This window comes from Halichoerus grypus, chromosome 8 (genome assembly GCF_964656455.1).
Source record: "Halichoerus grypus chromosome 8, mHalGry1.hap1.1, whole genome shotgun sequence".
Classification (NCBI taxonomy): domain Eukaryota; kingdom Metazoa; phylum Chordata; class Mammalia; order Carnivora; family Phocidae; genus Halichoerus; species Halichoerus grypus.
Window position 1 is genome coordinate 79,455,578 of NC_135719.1, and position 16,617 is coordinate 79,472,194.

General features: G+C 49.2%; 2 protein-coding genes across 5 annotated transcripts; both read left to right on the forward strand.

Moving 5' to 3' along the window:
* Nucleotides 1-1,589: 1,589 nt before the first annotated feature.
* METTL17 (methyltransferase like 17) lies at nt 1,590-7,819 on the forward strand. 3 transcript variants are annotated; one of them, XM_036117951.2, is made up of 14 exons: nt 1,590-1,724; nt 1,876-2,029; nt 2,116-2,250; nt 3,139-3,220; nt 3,472-3,553; nt 3,917-3,990; nt 4,444-4,538; nt 5,090-5,160; nt 5,361-5,468; nt 5,745-5,813; nt 6,686-6,736; nt 6,982-7,074; nt 7,298-7,485; nt 7,560-7,819. In XM_036117951.2, exons 1-14 carry the CDS (start codon nt 1,644-1,646, stop codon nt 7,669-7,671), a joined length of 1,395 nt encoding a protein of 464 aa, XP_035973844.1. In that variant the 5' UTR covers nt 1,590-1,643; the 3' UTR covers nt 7,672-7,819. The 3 variants fall into 3 exon arrangements, with proteins under 3 accessions (XP_035973844.1, XP_077909557.1, XP_035973846.1); XM_078053431.1 differs by lacking the exon at nt 7,560-7,819 and having other exon boundaries at nt 7,278-7,476; XM_036117953.2 differs by lacking the exons at nt 6,686-6,736; nt 6,982-7,074.
* A 146-nt stretch (nt 7,820-7,965) lies between these two features.
* Nucleotides 7,966-11,727, forward strand: SLC39A2 (solute carrier family 39 member 2). Of its 2 annotated transcripts, none has more exons than XM_078053432.1 (4): nt 7,966-8,245; nt 9,848-9,978; nt 10,189-10,239; nt 10,802-11,727. In XM_078053432.1, the coding sequence occupies exons 2-4, from the start codon at nt 9,916-9,918 to the stop codon at nt 11,429-11,431; spliced, it is 744 nt and encodes a 247-aa protein (XP_077909558.1). In that variant the 5' UTR covers nt 7,966-8,245; nt 9,848-9,915; the 3' UTR covers nt 11,432-11,727. The 2 variants fall into 2 exon arrangements, with proteins under 2 accessions (XP_077909558.1, XP_035973859.1); XM_036117966.2 differs by lacking the exon at nt 7,966-8,245 and adding an exon at nt 9,346-9,665.
* The last annotated feature ends 4,890 nt before the right edge of the window (nt 11,728-16,617 follow it).

A 16,617-nucleotide genomic window follows, 5' to 3' on the forward strand; every position in this document is an offset into this window, starting at 1 on the left:
TGGGATCAAGTCCCACATTGGGCTCCCTATTTAGCGGGGAGCCTCTTCTCCCTCTGCCTGCCACCCCCACCTTGTGCGTGCTCTCTTGCTCTCTCTCTCTCACAAATAAATAAACAAAATCATAAAGTAAAAGTGAAGTGTCACAAGAGATGAGGCTAAGTGTGTCAGTGTGAATTAAAGTGAGTGGTAAAAAAGAAGGTGAACCCAAAAAGAAGGAGAGCAGTGACTATAGAATTTACAACACCCGTCTTAAGCAACCTTCAAGACTCCTTCCAGAGCATTCAGTTTATAAAGTCAAAGTCTCCTTTAATGGAATCAAAGTTTACTAACCTAAATGCAAACCAGACATTTAACTCTCTGACGGATGTAGTTCCCCATATTTTACCCCATAATTGTCATATTTGGACTCTTGCAGTTGCAGCAAATGCACTACTTTCACCCATCCAGTCAGCAGATATCAAAACGTTAAGATATTGCATAGTTGACTAATACCTTTGCTAACAGAATCAAGAGGGCACACAGCGCAGTGAGTTCATTTTAATGCTACATGTCGGTTTAACACTTCAGGACATTTAGCATACTGTTCCCAGTTAACTTGCTAATTTGCATTCCAAGTGCCAAGAATATCCGGTAGAGCCTATGTTTAAAGGTGAAGCTCAGACTTAGACTGCCACGTTTATTTTTTTATTTTTAGAAGATTTTATTTATTTATTTATTGAGAGTCCGTGAGTGGGGGGAGAGGCAGAGGGAGAGGAGAGAGAGAATCTCAAGCGACTCCCCGCTGAGCGCGGAGCCCAGTTTCACAACCCTGAGATCATGACCTGAGCTGGAATCAAGAGTCCCTCCCTCAACCAACTGAGCCACCCAGGGGCCCCTAAACTGCCTAGGTTTAAATCTAATTATCATCTAACAAGGTTTGTGATCTTGGGCGTGATATTTAAACATCTGAATACTCACTTTCTTCAGCTGCAAAATGGGGTTAACAGAATGTATCTCACAGATAGCAGGGACTAAATGCGGTAATATTACGTAAATGTGCTTGCTACAGTATCGGGCACGTTCTAAGTGTTAGCTATTTATCTAAGAGGACAATTTAATAGGAGAATAATATGTAAAAACAAAACAAAAACCATTGAATCTATTAACTATTAATTTCTGTTATCTTGGGTTGCCTAAATTTGGGTTTTTCTTATCTTTCCCTTACTGCATTCTCCCGTTTTCACACAGGGGGGAAAAAATCCCAAGACTTCAGAGTTCTCCACAGAGAAAAGCAAGGAACACAGGTAGGTAATACATCCAGAAATAGTCTTTTGCTGTCTATGGCGCTTCTCTAGAGCGTCCAGGAAAGGGCCCGCCCCGGCCCCGCCCCGCCCCGCCCCCGGCCCGGCCCCGCCCCACCCCGGCCCGCCCCTCGGCTTCCGGACGCGGAGACCAGTCGCCGCACAGCCTTGAGGGCACCTCGTCTTCTGCTGGTTACGGAGGACCCGAGCTCCTGATCCCACCCACGTACCTTTCCCCTCCGAGGTGATTTACATATCGATTGTTTATTGGCTACTAGAAGCACTCGCTCTTCTCATTGGCTGACACTGCTCCGTGAGGGTCACAGGCCTCATCATTTCCGTTTCCTGCTCGCCTCCGGTGCCATGGCGACCGCGAGAGGACTGAGGCATCTGCTGACATGTAGCAGATGGCGCCGCGGCCGTGGAGAAGCTCCCCAGTCTCGCGTGAGTGTCTGCTTTCCCTGCTCTCGGAAAGACTCTGGATCTCAGGAATAGCTCCGCTCCGAGGAAGAGCGCCCTCGGCAGCCCCTTCCTTGACGAAACGCCAGAGCCTTCCCTTCTGCCCCGCAATCAGCTTTTCTTTCTCGGCCTGCAGGCGCTCGCCGCCGTCGTGCCGGGCGTATCCCAGGTCGATAACAATTCCGATTTTCTGGGGAAGAGGCCCCATCGCCGGCACCCCGGCGTCTTGCAGCTGCCATGCGTAGAGGTGCCGCCTGCCCTGGCTGCCGCTGCGCAGTTCCTGCTGCTCGGTGAGTAACGGTGGGAAGCGGAAGCCCGAGAAGAAGCGAGACTGGGTCTGCATTAAGTGATGTCGCGTTTCATCTTTGGCCCGTAGAGAGCTCGATGCCCAATGTGGAGAAGCAGGCGCAAGCACTGGCCAATTACCTGTGGAGCCGGCGTTTACCTGTAGAGCCGGAGGAGTTGCAAAGACGGGCTGTACATCTTGAGGAAAAATTCCTGGAGAACCCAGGTAGGGCCTAAGAATGAAGAGTAGGCCAAATTGAAATATCGGTGGGAAATTAAAAGCAAGAAATAATTTTACACATCTACTTGAGTATCTGTCTCAAATAGATACTGCGGTTTCTTGTTTGATTTTCTGGCCAGAGCTGCTTGTTACAGTGGTGCCTTGCTAAAAGAAGATGGTTTCCAAGGGTGCTCAGTATCCTGTCAAAATCTAGGTCTTTGGTTTTTTTCCTGCAAATCCACTGGATTAGGACGGTCTAAGTTTTTATTCAAGTGAAATAAAATCCTTGTATGGCTCGCTGTCCAGTACTGAAACGCTCTTCAGGGACAGGAGAATGAGTATAACTCATCAAGTTATTTTCATGGGTGTGAGCTCCTTAATATTACAGACCTGCCTTTTATTCATCTTGTATTCCCTGCACTTCCCACAGGACCTAGTTCATAGTAGGTGCTGTGTAGATAAAATAGTACTGAACTGAACACAAGCCTGAGAGGAGATTTTCAAGCCCCTTTCTTCCCTCTAGGAACATTGGAAATGTCACAGTCTGCAGTTTTGGGGTACTGAAGAAAATCCACAAAATATTGTCCTTATCCTATCTGTTTAAATCTTTGAGACACTTCCCTTTAATAGAGAGCAAAACCTGTGGGATAGGTTTGGTCTTGTTGAATAAACTGCCGTTAGAGGCAAAATACTATCTGATACATTCTGGTCGTGATGGTGGTGGTTGCTGTTATTTTTACCCGAAATTTTTCTCTAGATTTGGCTTCTCTCTTAAGCTCTGAGATTTTGCCTAGGATGAGAGTTGCAGGGGAATGAGCAAGCAGCATATTCAAATATTGGATCTGAGCCCTGTTCTTCCTAGGTCCTCACTCTCAGTTCTTGTTCTCACCACAGACTTATTTCAGGTGGAGGAGAAACTTCGTGAAGCAGTGCTGCGAACCCTGCGCAAAACTACATACCATTGGCAAGAACTGAGGTAAGGGGGGGCTAGAAGGGCTGCAAAAGAAAAAAAAATCTTGTCTCTAGGAGGAGACTGGGGAAGTACTGTTACACAATTCCTATTTGAAAAGCCTACCTGGTTTGTACTCAGGACTCTTCTCTTTTAAGGAGTAAAAACACTGAGCTGGAAGAGCCCTTTCCAGAGATTTCATTCCTAAAAATCTAGAAGTTTAACTATGGGATGGAGGTTATTTCCTGGTGGGTGTGACTCTTTGGTTTTTCTGGCAGCTACAATGAGAGCCTAAGCCTGGTGTATATGGCAGCAAGACTGGATGGTGGCTTTGCAGCAGTCTCCAGGGCATTCCATGAGGTGAAAGCCCCTCAGCTTCCAACCTTTTACCATCAGTTCCCTTATTCATAAAGTAGTCTTCTAGGGTACAGTTCTTGGGACATTGTATGTGCTTTTTTTTTTTTTTTTGAGAGGCTCTCTTTATCCTCCTTTATCTCTTTATCTGTCTTTTTTTTTGAGAGGCTCTCTTTATTCTCTGAAAGGGTTCATGACCCAAGAAAGGTTTAAAATCACTGTTTTAGGAGGTTCCCATTCTGTAAGGTATTTACACTGAATCTCAAAAAAACATTCACATCTCATCTGCTTTCTCATGGTTGCCTAATTCATAGGGGCCCTAAATAAGGGTCTACTTACCCTACTGTGGGGTATTACGTATTTCCTCAGATCCGGGCTCGAGTTCCAGAGTTCCAGCCCCAAACCTTAATGGACTTTGGCTCGGGTACTGGTTCTGTCACTTGGTAAGTATCTTTCTGTCTCTGTCAATTCTAGCTCTAGAGAGCCATGTGTATAACACTCCAACAGACTAGGGAACCAGAGGGAGAATAGGAAAGTTGGGAACTAGAATGTTTCTGCTCTCAGATTAGGTAAAGAAAGTATATGGATTAGGGCCAGAACTTAAAGAAACTTCAAGTGAAAAAAGACCCATGTTTAGAAAGATAAAAAAGGAAAGGAATTTAGTCTAGGGCATATCACCAAGATTTTTTTTTTACCTATAGTTTTTTTGAGTCTGCCCTTTTTTTAAGCAGTAGTAAATGAAATCAGAAAATAACACTGTTAGTTTTTCCAACTATTTTAAGATAATACTGTTTCCCAGGGGTGGGGTTGGGGGCAGAGGGATCTCTGTAGGATGAGATCCTTGTAGGGATGACTCTTTGTCATGAGAAATGGTGATTTATATTTTGCCGTCTTAGGGCTGCTCATAGTGCTTGGGGCCAGAGCCTACGTGAATATGTGTGTGTGGACAGCTCAGCTGCTATGTTGGTTTTGGCAGAAAAGCTACTGAAAGGTGAGGACAAGGGGTAAGGAGGGGCTGCTTCAAAGTTGAAGGAGTTAAGCAGAGAACTAGAAAGGGTGTTTTATTGGGGAGTAGAAGAGGGCTAAAAGTTAAAGATGAGTCTGATTTCTTTCCAGTGTTATGGTCAAGTGGAGGGTGGTAGAGGCCTTTGCTGGACTGTGGGTGGGTTGGGTAAGAGAAACAGGAGAGGTAACCCAGTGTTTCCCTGCCCTTTGTTTTGGTTTTGGTTTTTGTTTAAGATTTTATTTATTTGAGAGAGAGAGAGAGAGAGAGAGAACATGAGTGGGGGGAGGGGCAGAGGGAGAAGCTGACTTCCCACTGAGCAGGGAGCCCGACCAGGGAGCCTGACGCACGGCACAGGGCTCGATCCCAGGACCCCCGGGATCATGACCTGAGTCAAAGATGGGTGCTTACTCATCTGAGCCACCCAGGTGCCGCACCTGGTGGTTTGCTTTAGCCTTGGGACCATAGTTCTTATGGAGATATCACTTCAGTTTATACCTATACACTTATAGTTGCCGCACCTCTGCTTTACTCCACAGGTGGTTCAGAATCTGGGGAGCCTTATGTTCCAGGTGTCTTCTTCAGACAGTTTCTACCTGTATCACCCAAGGCAAGTGACAATGTTCAGAGTGTGTTAAATGTGGAATTTGGCAGATGGAAAACCGTGGCTTCAGCTTTGCAACCCAGCCTTGAGTGTTAGAAAATAAAAGAGAACAGAAGAAATACAAGGGGATAGAACTTTGTTATACTCTTGGAAGGGGGGCCGGTGGGTAATGTCAGGTCTGTCACATTCCTTGTCCTGGTTCTCAGGTACAGTTCGATGTGGTGGTATCAGCCTTCTCCCTAAGTGAGCTTCCCAGCAAGGCTGACCGCACTGAGCTAGTTCAGACCCTGTGGCGCAAGACGAGTCATTTTCTGGTGAGTTGAAATCCCTTTTTCCCTTCTAGTTTTAAAGCAGTGTCATGGGTTTCATGCATTTCCTTCTCTCCGTTGGAACTTGTGTTCATTCTTGACTGTTTTTCTCATGCATAGATCCCTTTGTCCCTCTTTTAGGCTCTTCATTCCCATCTTATATGGGGATGGCCCTTTCCTTTAGGGCCCTCTACGCCATCTGTGAATGTTCTTACAGAGCTGCTAGCATTTATGTTTTCGTGTAATTCAGGGCTTATGCTTATTTTCCTTTTTTGTGAACAGATATTGGTAGAGAGTGGAACAAAAGCTGGACACTGCCTTCTCATGGATGCCAGGGACCTGGTCCTTAAGGTAAGATTCTTTCTCTTTCTTTCACCCCTGCCCCACCATCTGTCACCAGTCACTTCTACTCCCTTAAGAACTGAAGGGACTCTGTCATACAATGGTAGGGGTGACTCTCAGGATATTAGGCATATAAAGTCGTTATGATATAGGGTAGTGATTAGCAAACTAGGACCTGTGGATTAAATTTGGCCTGCCACCTGTTTTTATATGTGCCATGCTTATTGGTGTGCGTCTTGTCTATGGCTGCTTTTTTTTTATTTTTTAAGATTTTATTTATTTGTCAGAGAGAGAGTGAGCACAAGCAGGGGGAGCTGCAGGCAGATGGAGAAGCAGGCTCCCTGCTGAGCAAGGAGTGTGATGCGGGACTCGATCCCAGCACCCTGGGATCATGACCTGAGCCAAAGGCAGATGCTCAACCAACTGAGCCACCCAGCCATCCTGTCTGTGGCTGCTTTCATACTATAAACAGCAGAGTTGAATAGTTGGGACAGAAATAGATTTTGCCTACTCTCTGGGCCTTTAAAAAAGAAAAAGTGCACCAACCCCTGATCTAGGGCATTGCTAAGCCAAGAACCTTACCTTTTGGGGACAGTATGAGCCAGTGTATAATCATAAATTTAATTGTCCTGGAGTGGGATCTTTTTGAGAGTAGAGGTTGCTGACAAGGGAGAGCACCGTACTATGTGCCAAGTTCCTGCTTTTCTACTGCAGAGAGAAAGTTCTTTGTTTGGAGTATTAGAGAAGCAGCCAGCTTAACCCAAGGAGCCTAGTTAATAATTATCAGAATTGAATATTAAAGGAGTCCTCAATTTACTGAGTGCAGAGATTGAGTTATGAGAATAGACCCCTCAGACCCAGCTTAATTTTTTTGATTTCAGGGAAAAGAGAAGTCACCTTTGGACCCTCGACCTGGCTTTGTCTTTGCCCCAGTGAGTATCACTTCTAGCTTTCCCAGCGTGCAAAGATGTAAACTCAGCTGTGGCCAGGAAAAGTGAGAGGGCAAAGCTAAGCCACCCTCTACTATTTTGTGTCCCTATCCAATTTCTTTCTCAGTTGTTCCCCTGGCTCTCCCTACCTCCGGCTCCTATGCTGCCATTGCCCTAGCCCTTAATTCTAGCACTCTTTGTTTTTCAGTTGTCTGATTCTGTGGTTCTTTTGTCTTGTGTGTTCGCAGTGTCCACATGAACTTCCTTGTCCCCAGTTGACAGCCTCTAAGCCCCTGGCCTGTAGCTTTTCTCAGGCTTACCACTGCATCCCCTTCAGCTGGGTATGTATCCTGAGAAAGTTATGGCAGGGAGAAAATAGCCTAGGGGAACGGGATGATAAAGAGTCGAGGTGGGAAGAGTTGGAGAAGTCAGAGAAGAGTCTGGAGGTTTGCGGGGCCTGAGTGTCCAGGGCTTATAGAATATGAAAAGGGCTGCAGGGATGGGGGTCACAAGTTTTTTTCCCATCTCTTTTTTCTCCAAATAGTCTCTATATCCTTATCTTAGAACAAGAAGAAGCAAAAAGAGGAAAAGTTCTCGATGGTAATTCTTGCCCGGGGGTCTCCAGAGGAGGCTAATCGCTGGCCCCGTATCACTCAGCCTGTCCTTAAACGGCCACGCCATGTGCATTGTCACCTGTGCTGTCCAGATGGGCATATGCAGCATGCTGTCATCACAGCCCGCCAGCATGGCAGGTATAAAGGGTGTGACCAAAATTAGGGAGAGGTGGCAAGAACCTGCAGCCCATGTTGACCTCTGTTTTCCATAGGGATTTGTATCGCTGTGCTCGTGTCAGCTCCTGGGGAGATCTTTTACCTGTGATCACGCCTTCAGAGTCCGAGCTTCCTCTGTCCCCTGCTGAAGACCCCCCTGGGAGTTGACAAGGAGGCGTTAATAAGAAAATAAGTATTTTCTTATTTTAGGCCTGCCAAGGCTGAAGCTCCCTGGTATCCAGGGTGGGAGTGCTGGTAGCCCTAAGTATCTGTTTGTTTGAGGCTTTAATAATAATAAAAAGTTTTCAAAGAATAAGTGGATCTTGTGATTCTTAAAAGGTACAGAGGTCAGTTGTCATGTTCAATCCTGTAGCAGAGAGAATCCTCAGATATTCAGTGCCTGTCTTCCCACAGAGATCTCAAGCTCACCTCCTGTAAGAGTACTGCTTCTTCTACCAGAGACCACGACCAGGGAAGTAATCCGGGCCGGTAGGGAAAGCCGCCCCCAGTCTCTGAGCACTGGCTCAGCAGGTGTCACGGTTGTTAGGTGGGCCACCTAAATGGGGGATCCAGGCTGCCTAGCCTCTGTGTTTTTCTCCCTCCTTTTCTTCTGTCTTTCTCAGGGTTCATCAGCTCCCCCGGAGTTTGCCTGATACATTTTCCTCAAGAGCCGATCCCCATCAAGACTGAATTTTTCCATCTCCACCCCTGTAGATCCAGGCAGGATCCTTCAGTTTGCTTGGTTCGTTTCTCAGTTTTTTCCTAGGCCTCGCTGTTTCAGAGCTAAAGAACCTTTCTTTGTCTTAAAATTCTTAGGCCCTCTCCCCCAGTACACACGGTCCTGACTTACCGTGGCTCGATTTTCAAATTTTCAACTTTAAGATGATGTGAAAGTGAGGCACACTGAGTAGAAGCCGGACTTTGAATTTTGAATTTGGATCTTTTCTCGGGTCAGCAGTATGTGGTATGATAGTCTCTCGTGGTGCTGGGCAGCCGCAGCTCCCAGTCACACCATCACGACGGTAAATGGCTGGTACACTTAAAACCATTCTGGTTTTCACTTCCAGGACAGTATGTGGTAAATTACATGAGACTTCAACACTTTATTATAAAATAGACTTTGGTTAGATGATTTTGCGCAACCATGGGCTAATGTAAGCGTTCTGAGCACATTCAAAGCTAGTCAAAGCTAGGATTGGTAGCTTAGGTGTATTAAATGGCATTTCAACCTAGGAGGTTTTCAGTTTAGGCTGGGTCCATTGGGACCTCACCCCATCATAAGTTGAGGAAGATCTGTATATATCCGGAAACAGGCACAGTCAAAAACTGGAACAGCATCAATACTGTAATACTAGAAATCTCAACTCCCCACTAGAAATTGCCATGCCTGGAGCTATTTCTCTGGGGTTACAGGAGAAGGGAGGCCCCTCATCTACTGGGTTCCCCAGAGTGCCAGGTGGCAGCACCACCTCTCAGCCCTACCTCCTACCCGAAGGGGGCCCCAAATCCCCTCTGAAAAGGTAGGGTTCAGGTATCAGCGTAACAACCTGTGAGACATGGGGTGGGGTGGAGAGGGTATGGGAACCTTAGATCAAATGTCTTGAAGGCAGGACCAAGTGTCCCCCGTACAAAACAGCTGGGGAAGACCTACCATAGACTCCCCCATTTTGGATCAGACCAGCGCCAGGCATGAACGAAGACTGTCCACAGCATTTGGATTAGTCACGGCAGTGAAGAGGAGAAGACACACAGCACAGGCTGTGCCTGGCAGGGAGTCTGGAGTTTCTGGTTTCCCAATTCTGGAAGGCGTGAGCCAGGGGAGGGGCCTCCTGGGAGGGGGAGGGGGGGACTCTGGGGCAGGGCCGCAGGCAGCTGTGCAAGGCTGTGCAGGCGGAGGCAGCACAGAACAGAAGGAGGATCCCAGCGGCCTCCTGGAGCTCAGGAGGGTAGCTACTCCAGCTCTGACCACCTGCTTCCACACTCCCGCTCCAAAGGTTGTAACTCCCATTTACTATTCTGAGGCATCTGCTTAGCCTGTGCCCCAAGGATGGAAACACTCCTAGGAGTGAAAATTGGCTGCCTGTTTGCCCTGCTGGTTCTCACCCTGGTCTGTGGCCTTATTCCCGTCTGCTTCAAGTGGTTCCAGATTGATGCTGCCACAGGTACAGCCCTGCCGCCTCCGGCCGCATAACCTCAGCCTGACTATGGCCCTCTCACCTATCCCGATGCCTTGCTCCGAGGCTCTCACCGTCCCCAAGCTGGGGACATCGGGTGCTACCTGTTTGCTCTTTTGTCACCTTTTCTATCTCATTGCCAACTGGATTGTAACTCCTCCTTGTTTCAGGTCGTCACCGCCGGGTCCTCAGCCTCCTGGGCTGCACCTCTGCTGGTGTTTTCCTGGGAGCGGGGCTCATGCACATGACCGCTGAAGCCCTGGAGGGAATTGACTCAGAGATCCAGAAGTTTAAGATGCAGGTGAGCAGCAGGGCTGTGAGGCCAGAATGATGAGGGGGAAAAATGACAGAGCCGAGGACAAGGGTGGAAGGACAGGGAAGAGGACAGCTCTTTCGTGGCGTGGTGAAAACCGGTCACGTTGGACTTTAAGGAAAGCGATGGAGCTGAAGGGGCAGGACAGGAAGCTGAGCTGCTCCATCCCCTGCCTGATTTCTGCTTTTCTCTCCCTAGAACCGGACAGAAAAGGAGGGAAATGCTTCTGATGATGCTGATTCAGCTCAGGTAAGTATCTCCCGCCAGTCCCTCCCTGGAGGGGGAGGAGAACCAGAGACTCCTTTCACTGCCAGACCCTTTTGAGGGGAGTATGTGAGGGATGAAACCAGGGATCCCCTCTGCTCCTCAGCTCAGACAGCACCGAGGAAAGGAGGAGCCCACCCCATCCTCTTGGGTCTGTGGAACCCCAGAAAAATCTCTGCTTTACTCTTTCACTCTTTCTCTGGCCCTTTGACAGGCCTAACATTCTTTTCCCATATTTCTAACCCTGTCACTCTGGTGTCCCTTAGTCCCTCAGGGATTCTTCTTGTTGCTGTCCATGCCTGCTCTTGGCTTCATTCCCCTGCCCTTCTTTATGCCCAATATGCTGCATCAATCTGGAAGCATCTGAAGCAGATGGGAATAAGGTCACAGACCAGAGTGAGTGCCAGCAGGGCAAACAGGCGGCCAAGTCCTAGGAATTGGGCAGAGTCCCATGTTTCCCATTCTCTTCAGTCTCCCACTCCCATGGCCACCCTGTGTACTCGCTTCTCTTCGCTTCCCACCTCACAGCCCCTCTTTCTGTTCCTAGATGGAGTATCCCTACGGAGAGCTCATCATCTCCCTGGGCTTCTTCTTAATCTTCTTTTTGGAGTCGCTGGCATTGCAGTGCTGTCCTCGGGCCGCTGGAGGAACCACAGTGCAGGAGGAGTCGGGCGGGACTCATGTCCTAGAACTCCACAGCCATGGGCCTCCACCCTCACCCTCAAAGGGTCCCCTCCGGGCCCTCGTCCTCTTGCTCTCACTCTCCTTCCACTCGGTGTTTGAAGGGCTGGCCGTGGGGCTGCAGCCAACAATAGCAACTACCGTGCAGCTCTGTCTTGCTGTCCTGGCTCACAAGGGGCTCGTAGTGTTTGGGGTAGGACTGCGGCTGGTGCAGGTAGGCACTGGCTCACGGTGGGCCATGTTGTCCATACTGTCACTAGCTCTCATGTCCCCCATGGGCGTGGTCCTGGGGCTGGCTGTGACCCAAGGGGACTTGAAAGGGGGGCAGGGCTTAGCCCAGGTTGTGTTAGAAGGTGTGGCAGCCGGCACCTTTCTGTTTGTCACCTTCCTGGAAATCCTGCCCCGGGAGCTAGCTGGCCCTGAGGACCCTCTGGCCAAGTGGGGCTGCGTAGCCGCTGGTTTTGCCTTCATGGCCTTTATTGCCTTGTGGGCCTAAGAGATTGCTGGGTTTTCTGATGGACCTATCTAGGATGGCCTTCCTGCCCTTGGGAGACACTTTCCCAGATGGCTTTGGCCCTCCACTGAGACTAAGCGACATTCACTGGGCATCATCCTCATGAACTGGACCACAGCCTTCTCCTACATGAGAATCCATTTCTCCTCCGGGACTGAGAAAAGGGCATTTGCGTTGAGTGCCTATAAATTGGAGAACTGATATGAAGACCATCACTCTAGATTTGACTCTTGTCCCATTTGTGCTACTGTGTATAATAAAATGTCCCTTTTACCCTTCCCCTTCAGCCATGCTATACTTCATTTCTCCAGGTTGCCTAGGAGCTGCCTGGTACAGGAAGTGGTGGAGTGGGGAGTGGAAAGGCTGAATACTGGATATTGTATTTTCTTCTGGAATCCAGGCCCCTAGCCATTCTGTCAGTTGCAGGCCATGCCCTCCACAAAAGGGAGCATTGCTGAAATTCCAACAAACTACTCCTGCCTTGCCCACAGGTGTTGAGAAACTGAGCCAGAGTTCCCAGCATTTAGAGAGAAGAGGTGTAAAAACAGAAACCACGCGATCTAGATTTTTTCCTACAGTAACCACACCCACCCCACTCCCAGTGCCTATTATCAGCCAACCACGGTGTGTCCAGCAGACTCTTGAGATCAGGCTAAATAGAGCTTCCTGCCATCTGGTTCCTATTTTTCACACTGAGCCCTGTGTAGGCTCGAGGATGCTGTGGCTCTTCTTTGAGCCTCTGTCTCCATCCAGCTGCCTTGTGCTGAGGGATTAAGAATCGGAGTGTTGGGAGAGGGAGAAAGGCGCCAGAGAAATGCCTAGGGTGGTTCCTGGCTCTGGCACAGCTCAGTGGCCTTTGTTCTGCCTGCTTAGCTGCCCCTCTGCCTCCAGCCCCTCCCCACTAGGCCCTCTGTCTTTCAGTGTGAGTAACCCCCACAATGGTTGCTTCTCTTAAACACTACTAAGGACAAATCCAAAGCTGATTTTCTGGCTGTTGCCCAGCCCCCTGACCCATGAAATGGAGGAGTATCTCAGACTTAGTGGAGAAGGAGGGAGAGAGAAGGTGCGCCCCACGAGCTCCATCACTCTTCCCACTTTGCCCCTTCTGATCTTCTCAGTGCAGAAGCCCAAGTCACCTTCACATGGACGAGGTCTCCTGAGTGTCCCTCTTGTCGCAGTTGTCCCCTGTCCATCCCTTTCCCCTCCCCACAAACTAAGATACGCAGACCTCCTCACAAGCCCAGCCAACGCACCCGGGCACGAGTGAGAAGGCAAGCTTTAGGCAAAGCTAAATCAAAATATCTGATACGGGAAACAAGTTCCCTGAAGCACCATCCTCTTCTCTTTTCCCTTCAGCATGAAGTAAGGGGCCACGTTCTCCAAACAGTGGCTCGTGTGTCATAATCCTAGCCGAGGCTCCCCGCGGAGCACCCGCTCGGCGCCAGGCAGGCGCTGCGGCCGTCACAGACACTACTCGCCTCCCCGGGCCTGCCACGGAGATGCTGGCCCCGTCGGGAGTCGGGGAAGCACATGCGGAGGGGGTAAATCACTAGATCACATAGCTAGCTGGCCCTCAAACCCATGTTTCTCTGATTTTAAGAAAAGCTCAAATACACGGATTCTCTCCTCCCTTACCTTACCTCTACCTCCCCATCTTATGAGTCAGGGGCTCAGAAGAAGCGGGCAGCACATTGGAGAACTGAGGCAAGTTGGATAAAGGGAGTCTATGGGGAGGTGTGGGCAGGGTTTTGGCAGAGCTACAGCCCGTGGCGCAATCCCCGGGGGCTGAGCAACAACAATGCTGGGTCGGAGGTGCAGCAACGCGCCGCCCGCTGGCTCCGGGAACAGTGAGCAGGAACAATGCTGCTACCCCGGCTGAAGAGGAGGGAGCAGGGAGCAGAAACTGGAGAGGGCCGCCCAGTAAGAACTGTGGCCTTAGGTGCAGGGATACCACCAGCCCGCAGGGACTCGACCAGGAGGAAGCCAGAGGATTACGCTCCTTCTCCTTCTGCTCTGGCCCCTACCGCCGGCGTCTCCCGTTGGTCATGCTAACTGAAGCCAAAGGACAAAAACGTCTGACGGTGCATGGCAGATAGGTCAGCCTCATGAGGCACATCAAGAAATCCAGAGGGGCAAATCCAGCCTGCCATCCCCTCTCTGCTGCTTCCCGTCAGGACTTTGGAAGGGTGAATTGGAAGGGACACAATCATACAGACATTGGCTATTTCCGGTACAGAGGATTGGTAGGACTACAGAAAGGAGACTTGAGGAGAAGGACATCAGACTCTGGGGCTCTTCATATGTTTCTGGGTCACCGATGCTATCAGCACCCGAGGGGAATGAGCAGAGGGCAGGAGACTGCAAGCATGGGTGAGTCATGCACTTTTTGCCTCCTCCCATCCCGGGAGCCCTTACATTGGCCTTCAGCCACCTCTGCTTTCAGCCATCAGTGCTTTCTCTCCTTCCCATGAGCAAGCACTTCCTTTCCTTTTCCCAGCACCTTACCAACCCCAGCAGGAACCATCTGTAGTTCAAACCATTTCGTAGCAAGAGATGCAATAAAGCTAGAGAATGGCTCCTTAGGACATCAGGATCAGGGCGCCCGGGTGGCTCAGTCGGTTAAGCGTCTGCCTTTGGCTCGGGTCATGATCCCAGCGTCCTCCAGCGTCCTGGGGTCAGGCTCCCTGCTCAGTGGGGAGCCTGCTTTTCCCTCTCCACTGCCCCTCCCACCTGCTCATGCTCTCTCTCTGTCTCTCTCTCAAATAAATACAATACAATACAATAAAAAACACATCAGAGTCAGAAAAAGGAACCATCGGAGCATTTTCCAAAGCTCTGAATCCCCAGCCAGGAGTCGGAGAGGGCTGTAAGGGAGCAGACGGATGTGACTTCAAGTGAGGAAGGATGGAATGAGGACGGGCATGAGAGCCATGGACAGGAGGGAGAGCTAAGGTAGCTGGGCCATGGCAACTGGAAGCCAGAGTCAGGAGCGAACCTTTACTCACTCAGCCTCGAGAGATAGGTTGTAAATGAAAACATTTAGAATCATGAGAATTGAAAAAAATATGAGGAGAGACGCAGGTTAGGAAAAAGGATAAGAGAAGAAGCTATTTGGAATAGTCACAAGAGAATTTATGTGGAGCAGTTTTCAAGTCTCCTGAAGCCCTGTGCCCTTTCCCCATCCCCACACATGTATTTTTTATATATTTAAATAGAAAAAAACCCCAGAAGAATGAGACCTCCAACTGCCCTCTCACCTAGAACCAGCTTTCCATTCTTGCACCAATAAATGGTTCCCTGAAGTAAACCTTTGGAATTCCCCCACCTTCCTTTGTATACAAGCGCAGGCTTGGGTTTTTGTAGTTGAGAGGAGATGGGGCACAGCATCAAAGAGAATAGAGGTTAGTGAGTATCCCGGGGCAGGGTGGGAGGTCAGCCAAAGACCAGCACCTACGAACAAGAGGCACCGGGGAACAAAACCACAGAGCTCCAGGCTAACTCTTGTGAGATAGTTCGCCCACTTTACCCCTCCCCGGAAGGACAGTTTTCCAGTATCTTGCCTCCCTCATAGGGAACAGTGCCCTGGCTCCTGGCTTTGGGTGATGGAGTACAAAGAACAGTTGCCAGAATCGGAGTGGGTTGGTATGTGTGAATGTGAGTGTGCCAACTGGCCAGATACCCTCATATTCCCCGACCCTGCATCTCAGGGAGGAGCCTGTGGCCACTAGCAAAGGTGAAGCAAAAAGGGTGTAGACAGGGGTGACCCTCAGGCCCCAGTCTGCAAGGATGCTTAAAGAGGCCAGTTGTTGATGATTTCCTTTTTATTTCAATTTTGTTCAGAATTACTACCTTTAGATGTACTGAATGTCAAATACAGAATGCATTCTACTTTTACTATATATGTATCCCATTTGGGGAAAATTCTAACTTGGGCGAGGAGAGAAGGTGCAAACAACCTAATTGCTCTGGGCACCATTTACGCTGACCACACCCCTGGCCTCTAGAACTGATTCTCACTTTCCTGTTAGTCCCCAGATCTCTCTAGAAAGGTGGCGTCTCCCACTGTGATATTTCCCTTGAGTATGTAAAGGAGCGCCCTTAAAGACTGACATCTATCCCTCCTGCTGCAGTTTCACTGTTTTGTGTGTACCTTCAGAGAATCACTCTTTAAAATCTCTTCATGAGTTCCGGAATTTTCAAACTGACCCCACCAGGCTCTCATCACCGTATTCTTCTAGTTTTATTCTCCTTCCCAGTGAACCCTGTCTTAGCTATCTTGGGCTTCTGTCCCTGAAGTCAGGAAAACGATACATCTCTTGAGAATGAGAGTAAGAGAGAAACAGGAGTCCTAAGCCTGAAGCAGAGACAAAAAGTAGGGAGTTTGTGGTTCTGCCTCTATGAAGTCCGCTCACCTCTCCCTGAGCTCTGATCTTGAGAACAGGCAGGAGCCACAGACCACTCCCTCCTTATGTAGCTACCACAGAGACTCACAAAGAACACAGAGATACAGGAAGGGAAGCGGGACCTGGGGGACGTTAGGAAGAACCACGCCAACCACAGGAGGGCACTGCATCCCCATGGGCTAGCCTGGAATGTCTGGGGCCAACACTGTAAAGAGGTCAGTCAAGGACAGCAAACCCCCTCTGCCTTGCTCCCAGCAGAGAGCATCTCTCCCTCTTCCTGACTCTTGGGGTTCTTGTGCTGACACATCTATAAGAGACAGACACACAGTCACCACCCACTTCACACACCAGCTCCCGACAGATACACATACACACTCACACGTGTACGCATAAATATCATTCCCTCCCTCTTCTGAAGATTACCTTGCCAACAGTGTTCTCTGTGTAGGCAAATGTGCTGAGAAGACCTGCCTTCCCCTCCATAATGCACAACACCACCTCTGTTTGTTGTTTTTTTTTAAGTAGGCTCCATACCCAGCATGGGGCTTGAACTTGCAATCCCAAGATCAAAAGTCTCAAGCTCTGTGGACTGAACCAGCCAAGTGCCCCTCACAAGAACACCTCTTGCTGGTCAAGGCTGATGCTCGTTGGAGTTCTTTGCCTTTTCCTCATGTTTTGTTTACCTAGGAGCTAGTTGGTCCAGTGATTCCAATTATGCTATTTCTTTTCTTTAGGGTGGCATTTAAGCACTCTTTCCTGCCTGCC

Bases quoted from the DNA above. Each gene is read 5' to 3' on its own strand.
- METTL17 (XM_036117951.2), top strand. From the start codon at position 1,644: ATGGCGACCGCGAGAGGACTGAGGCATCTGCTGACATGTAGCAGATGG. The intron at 3,554-3,916 runs GTGAAAGCCCCT...GTATTTCCTCAG, and splicing joins TCTCCAGGGCATTCCATGAG to ATCCGGGCTCGAGTTCCAGA. The intron at 4,539-5,089 runs GTGAGGACAAGG...TTTACTCCACAG, and splicing joins GGCAGAAAAGCTACTGAAAG to GTGGTTCAGAATCTGGGGAG.
- SLC39A2 (XM_036117966.2), top strand. From the start codon at position 9,551: ATGGAAACACTCCTAGGAGTGAAAATTGGCTGCCTGTTTGCCCTGCTG. The intron at 9,666-9,847 runs GTACAGCCCTGC...TCCTTGTTTCAG, and splicing joins CCAGATTGATGCTGCCACAG to GTCGTCACCGCCGGGTCCTC. The intron at 10,240-10,801 runs GTAAGTATCTCC...TTCTGTTCCTAG, and splicing joins ATGATGCTGATTCAGCTCAG to ATGGAGTATCCCTACGGAGA.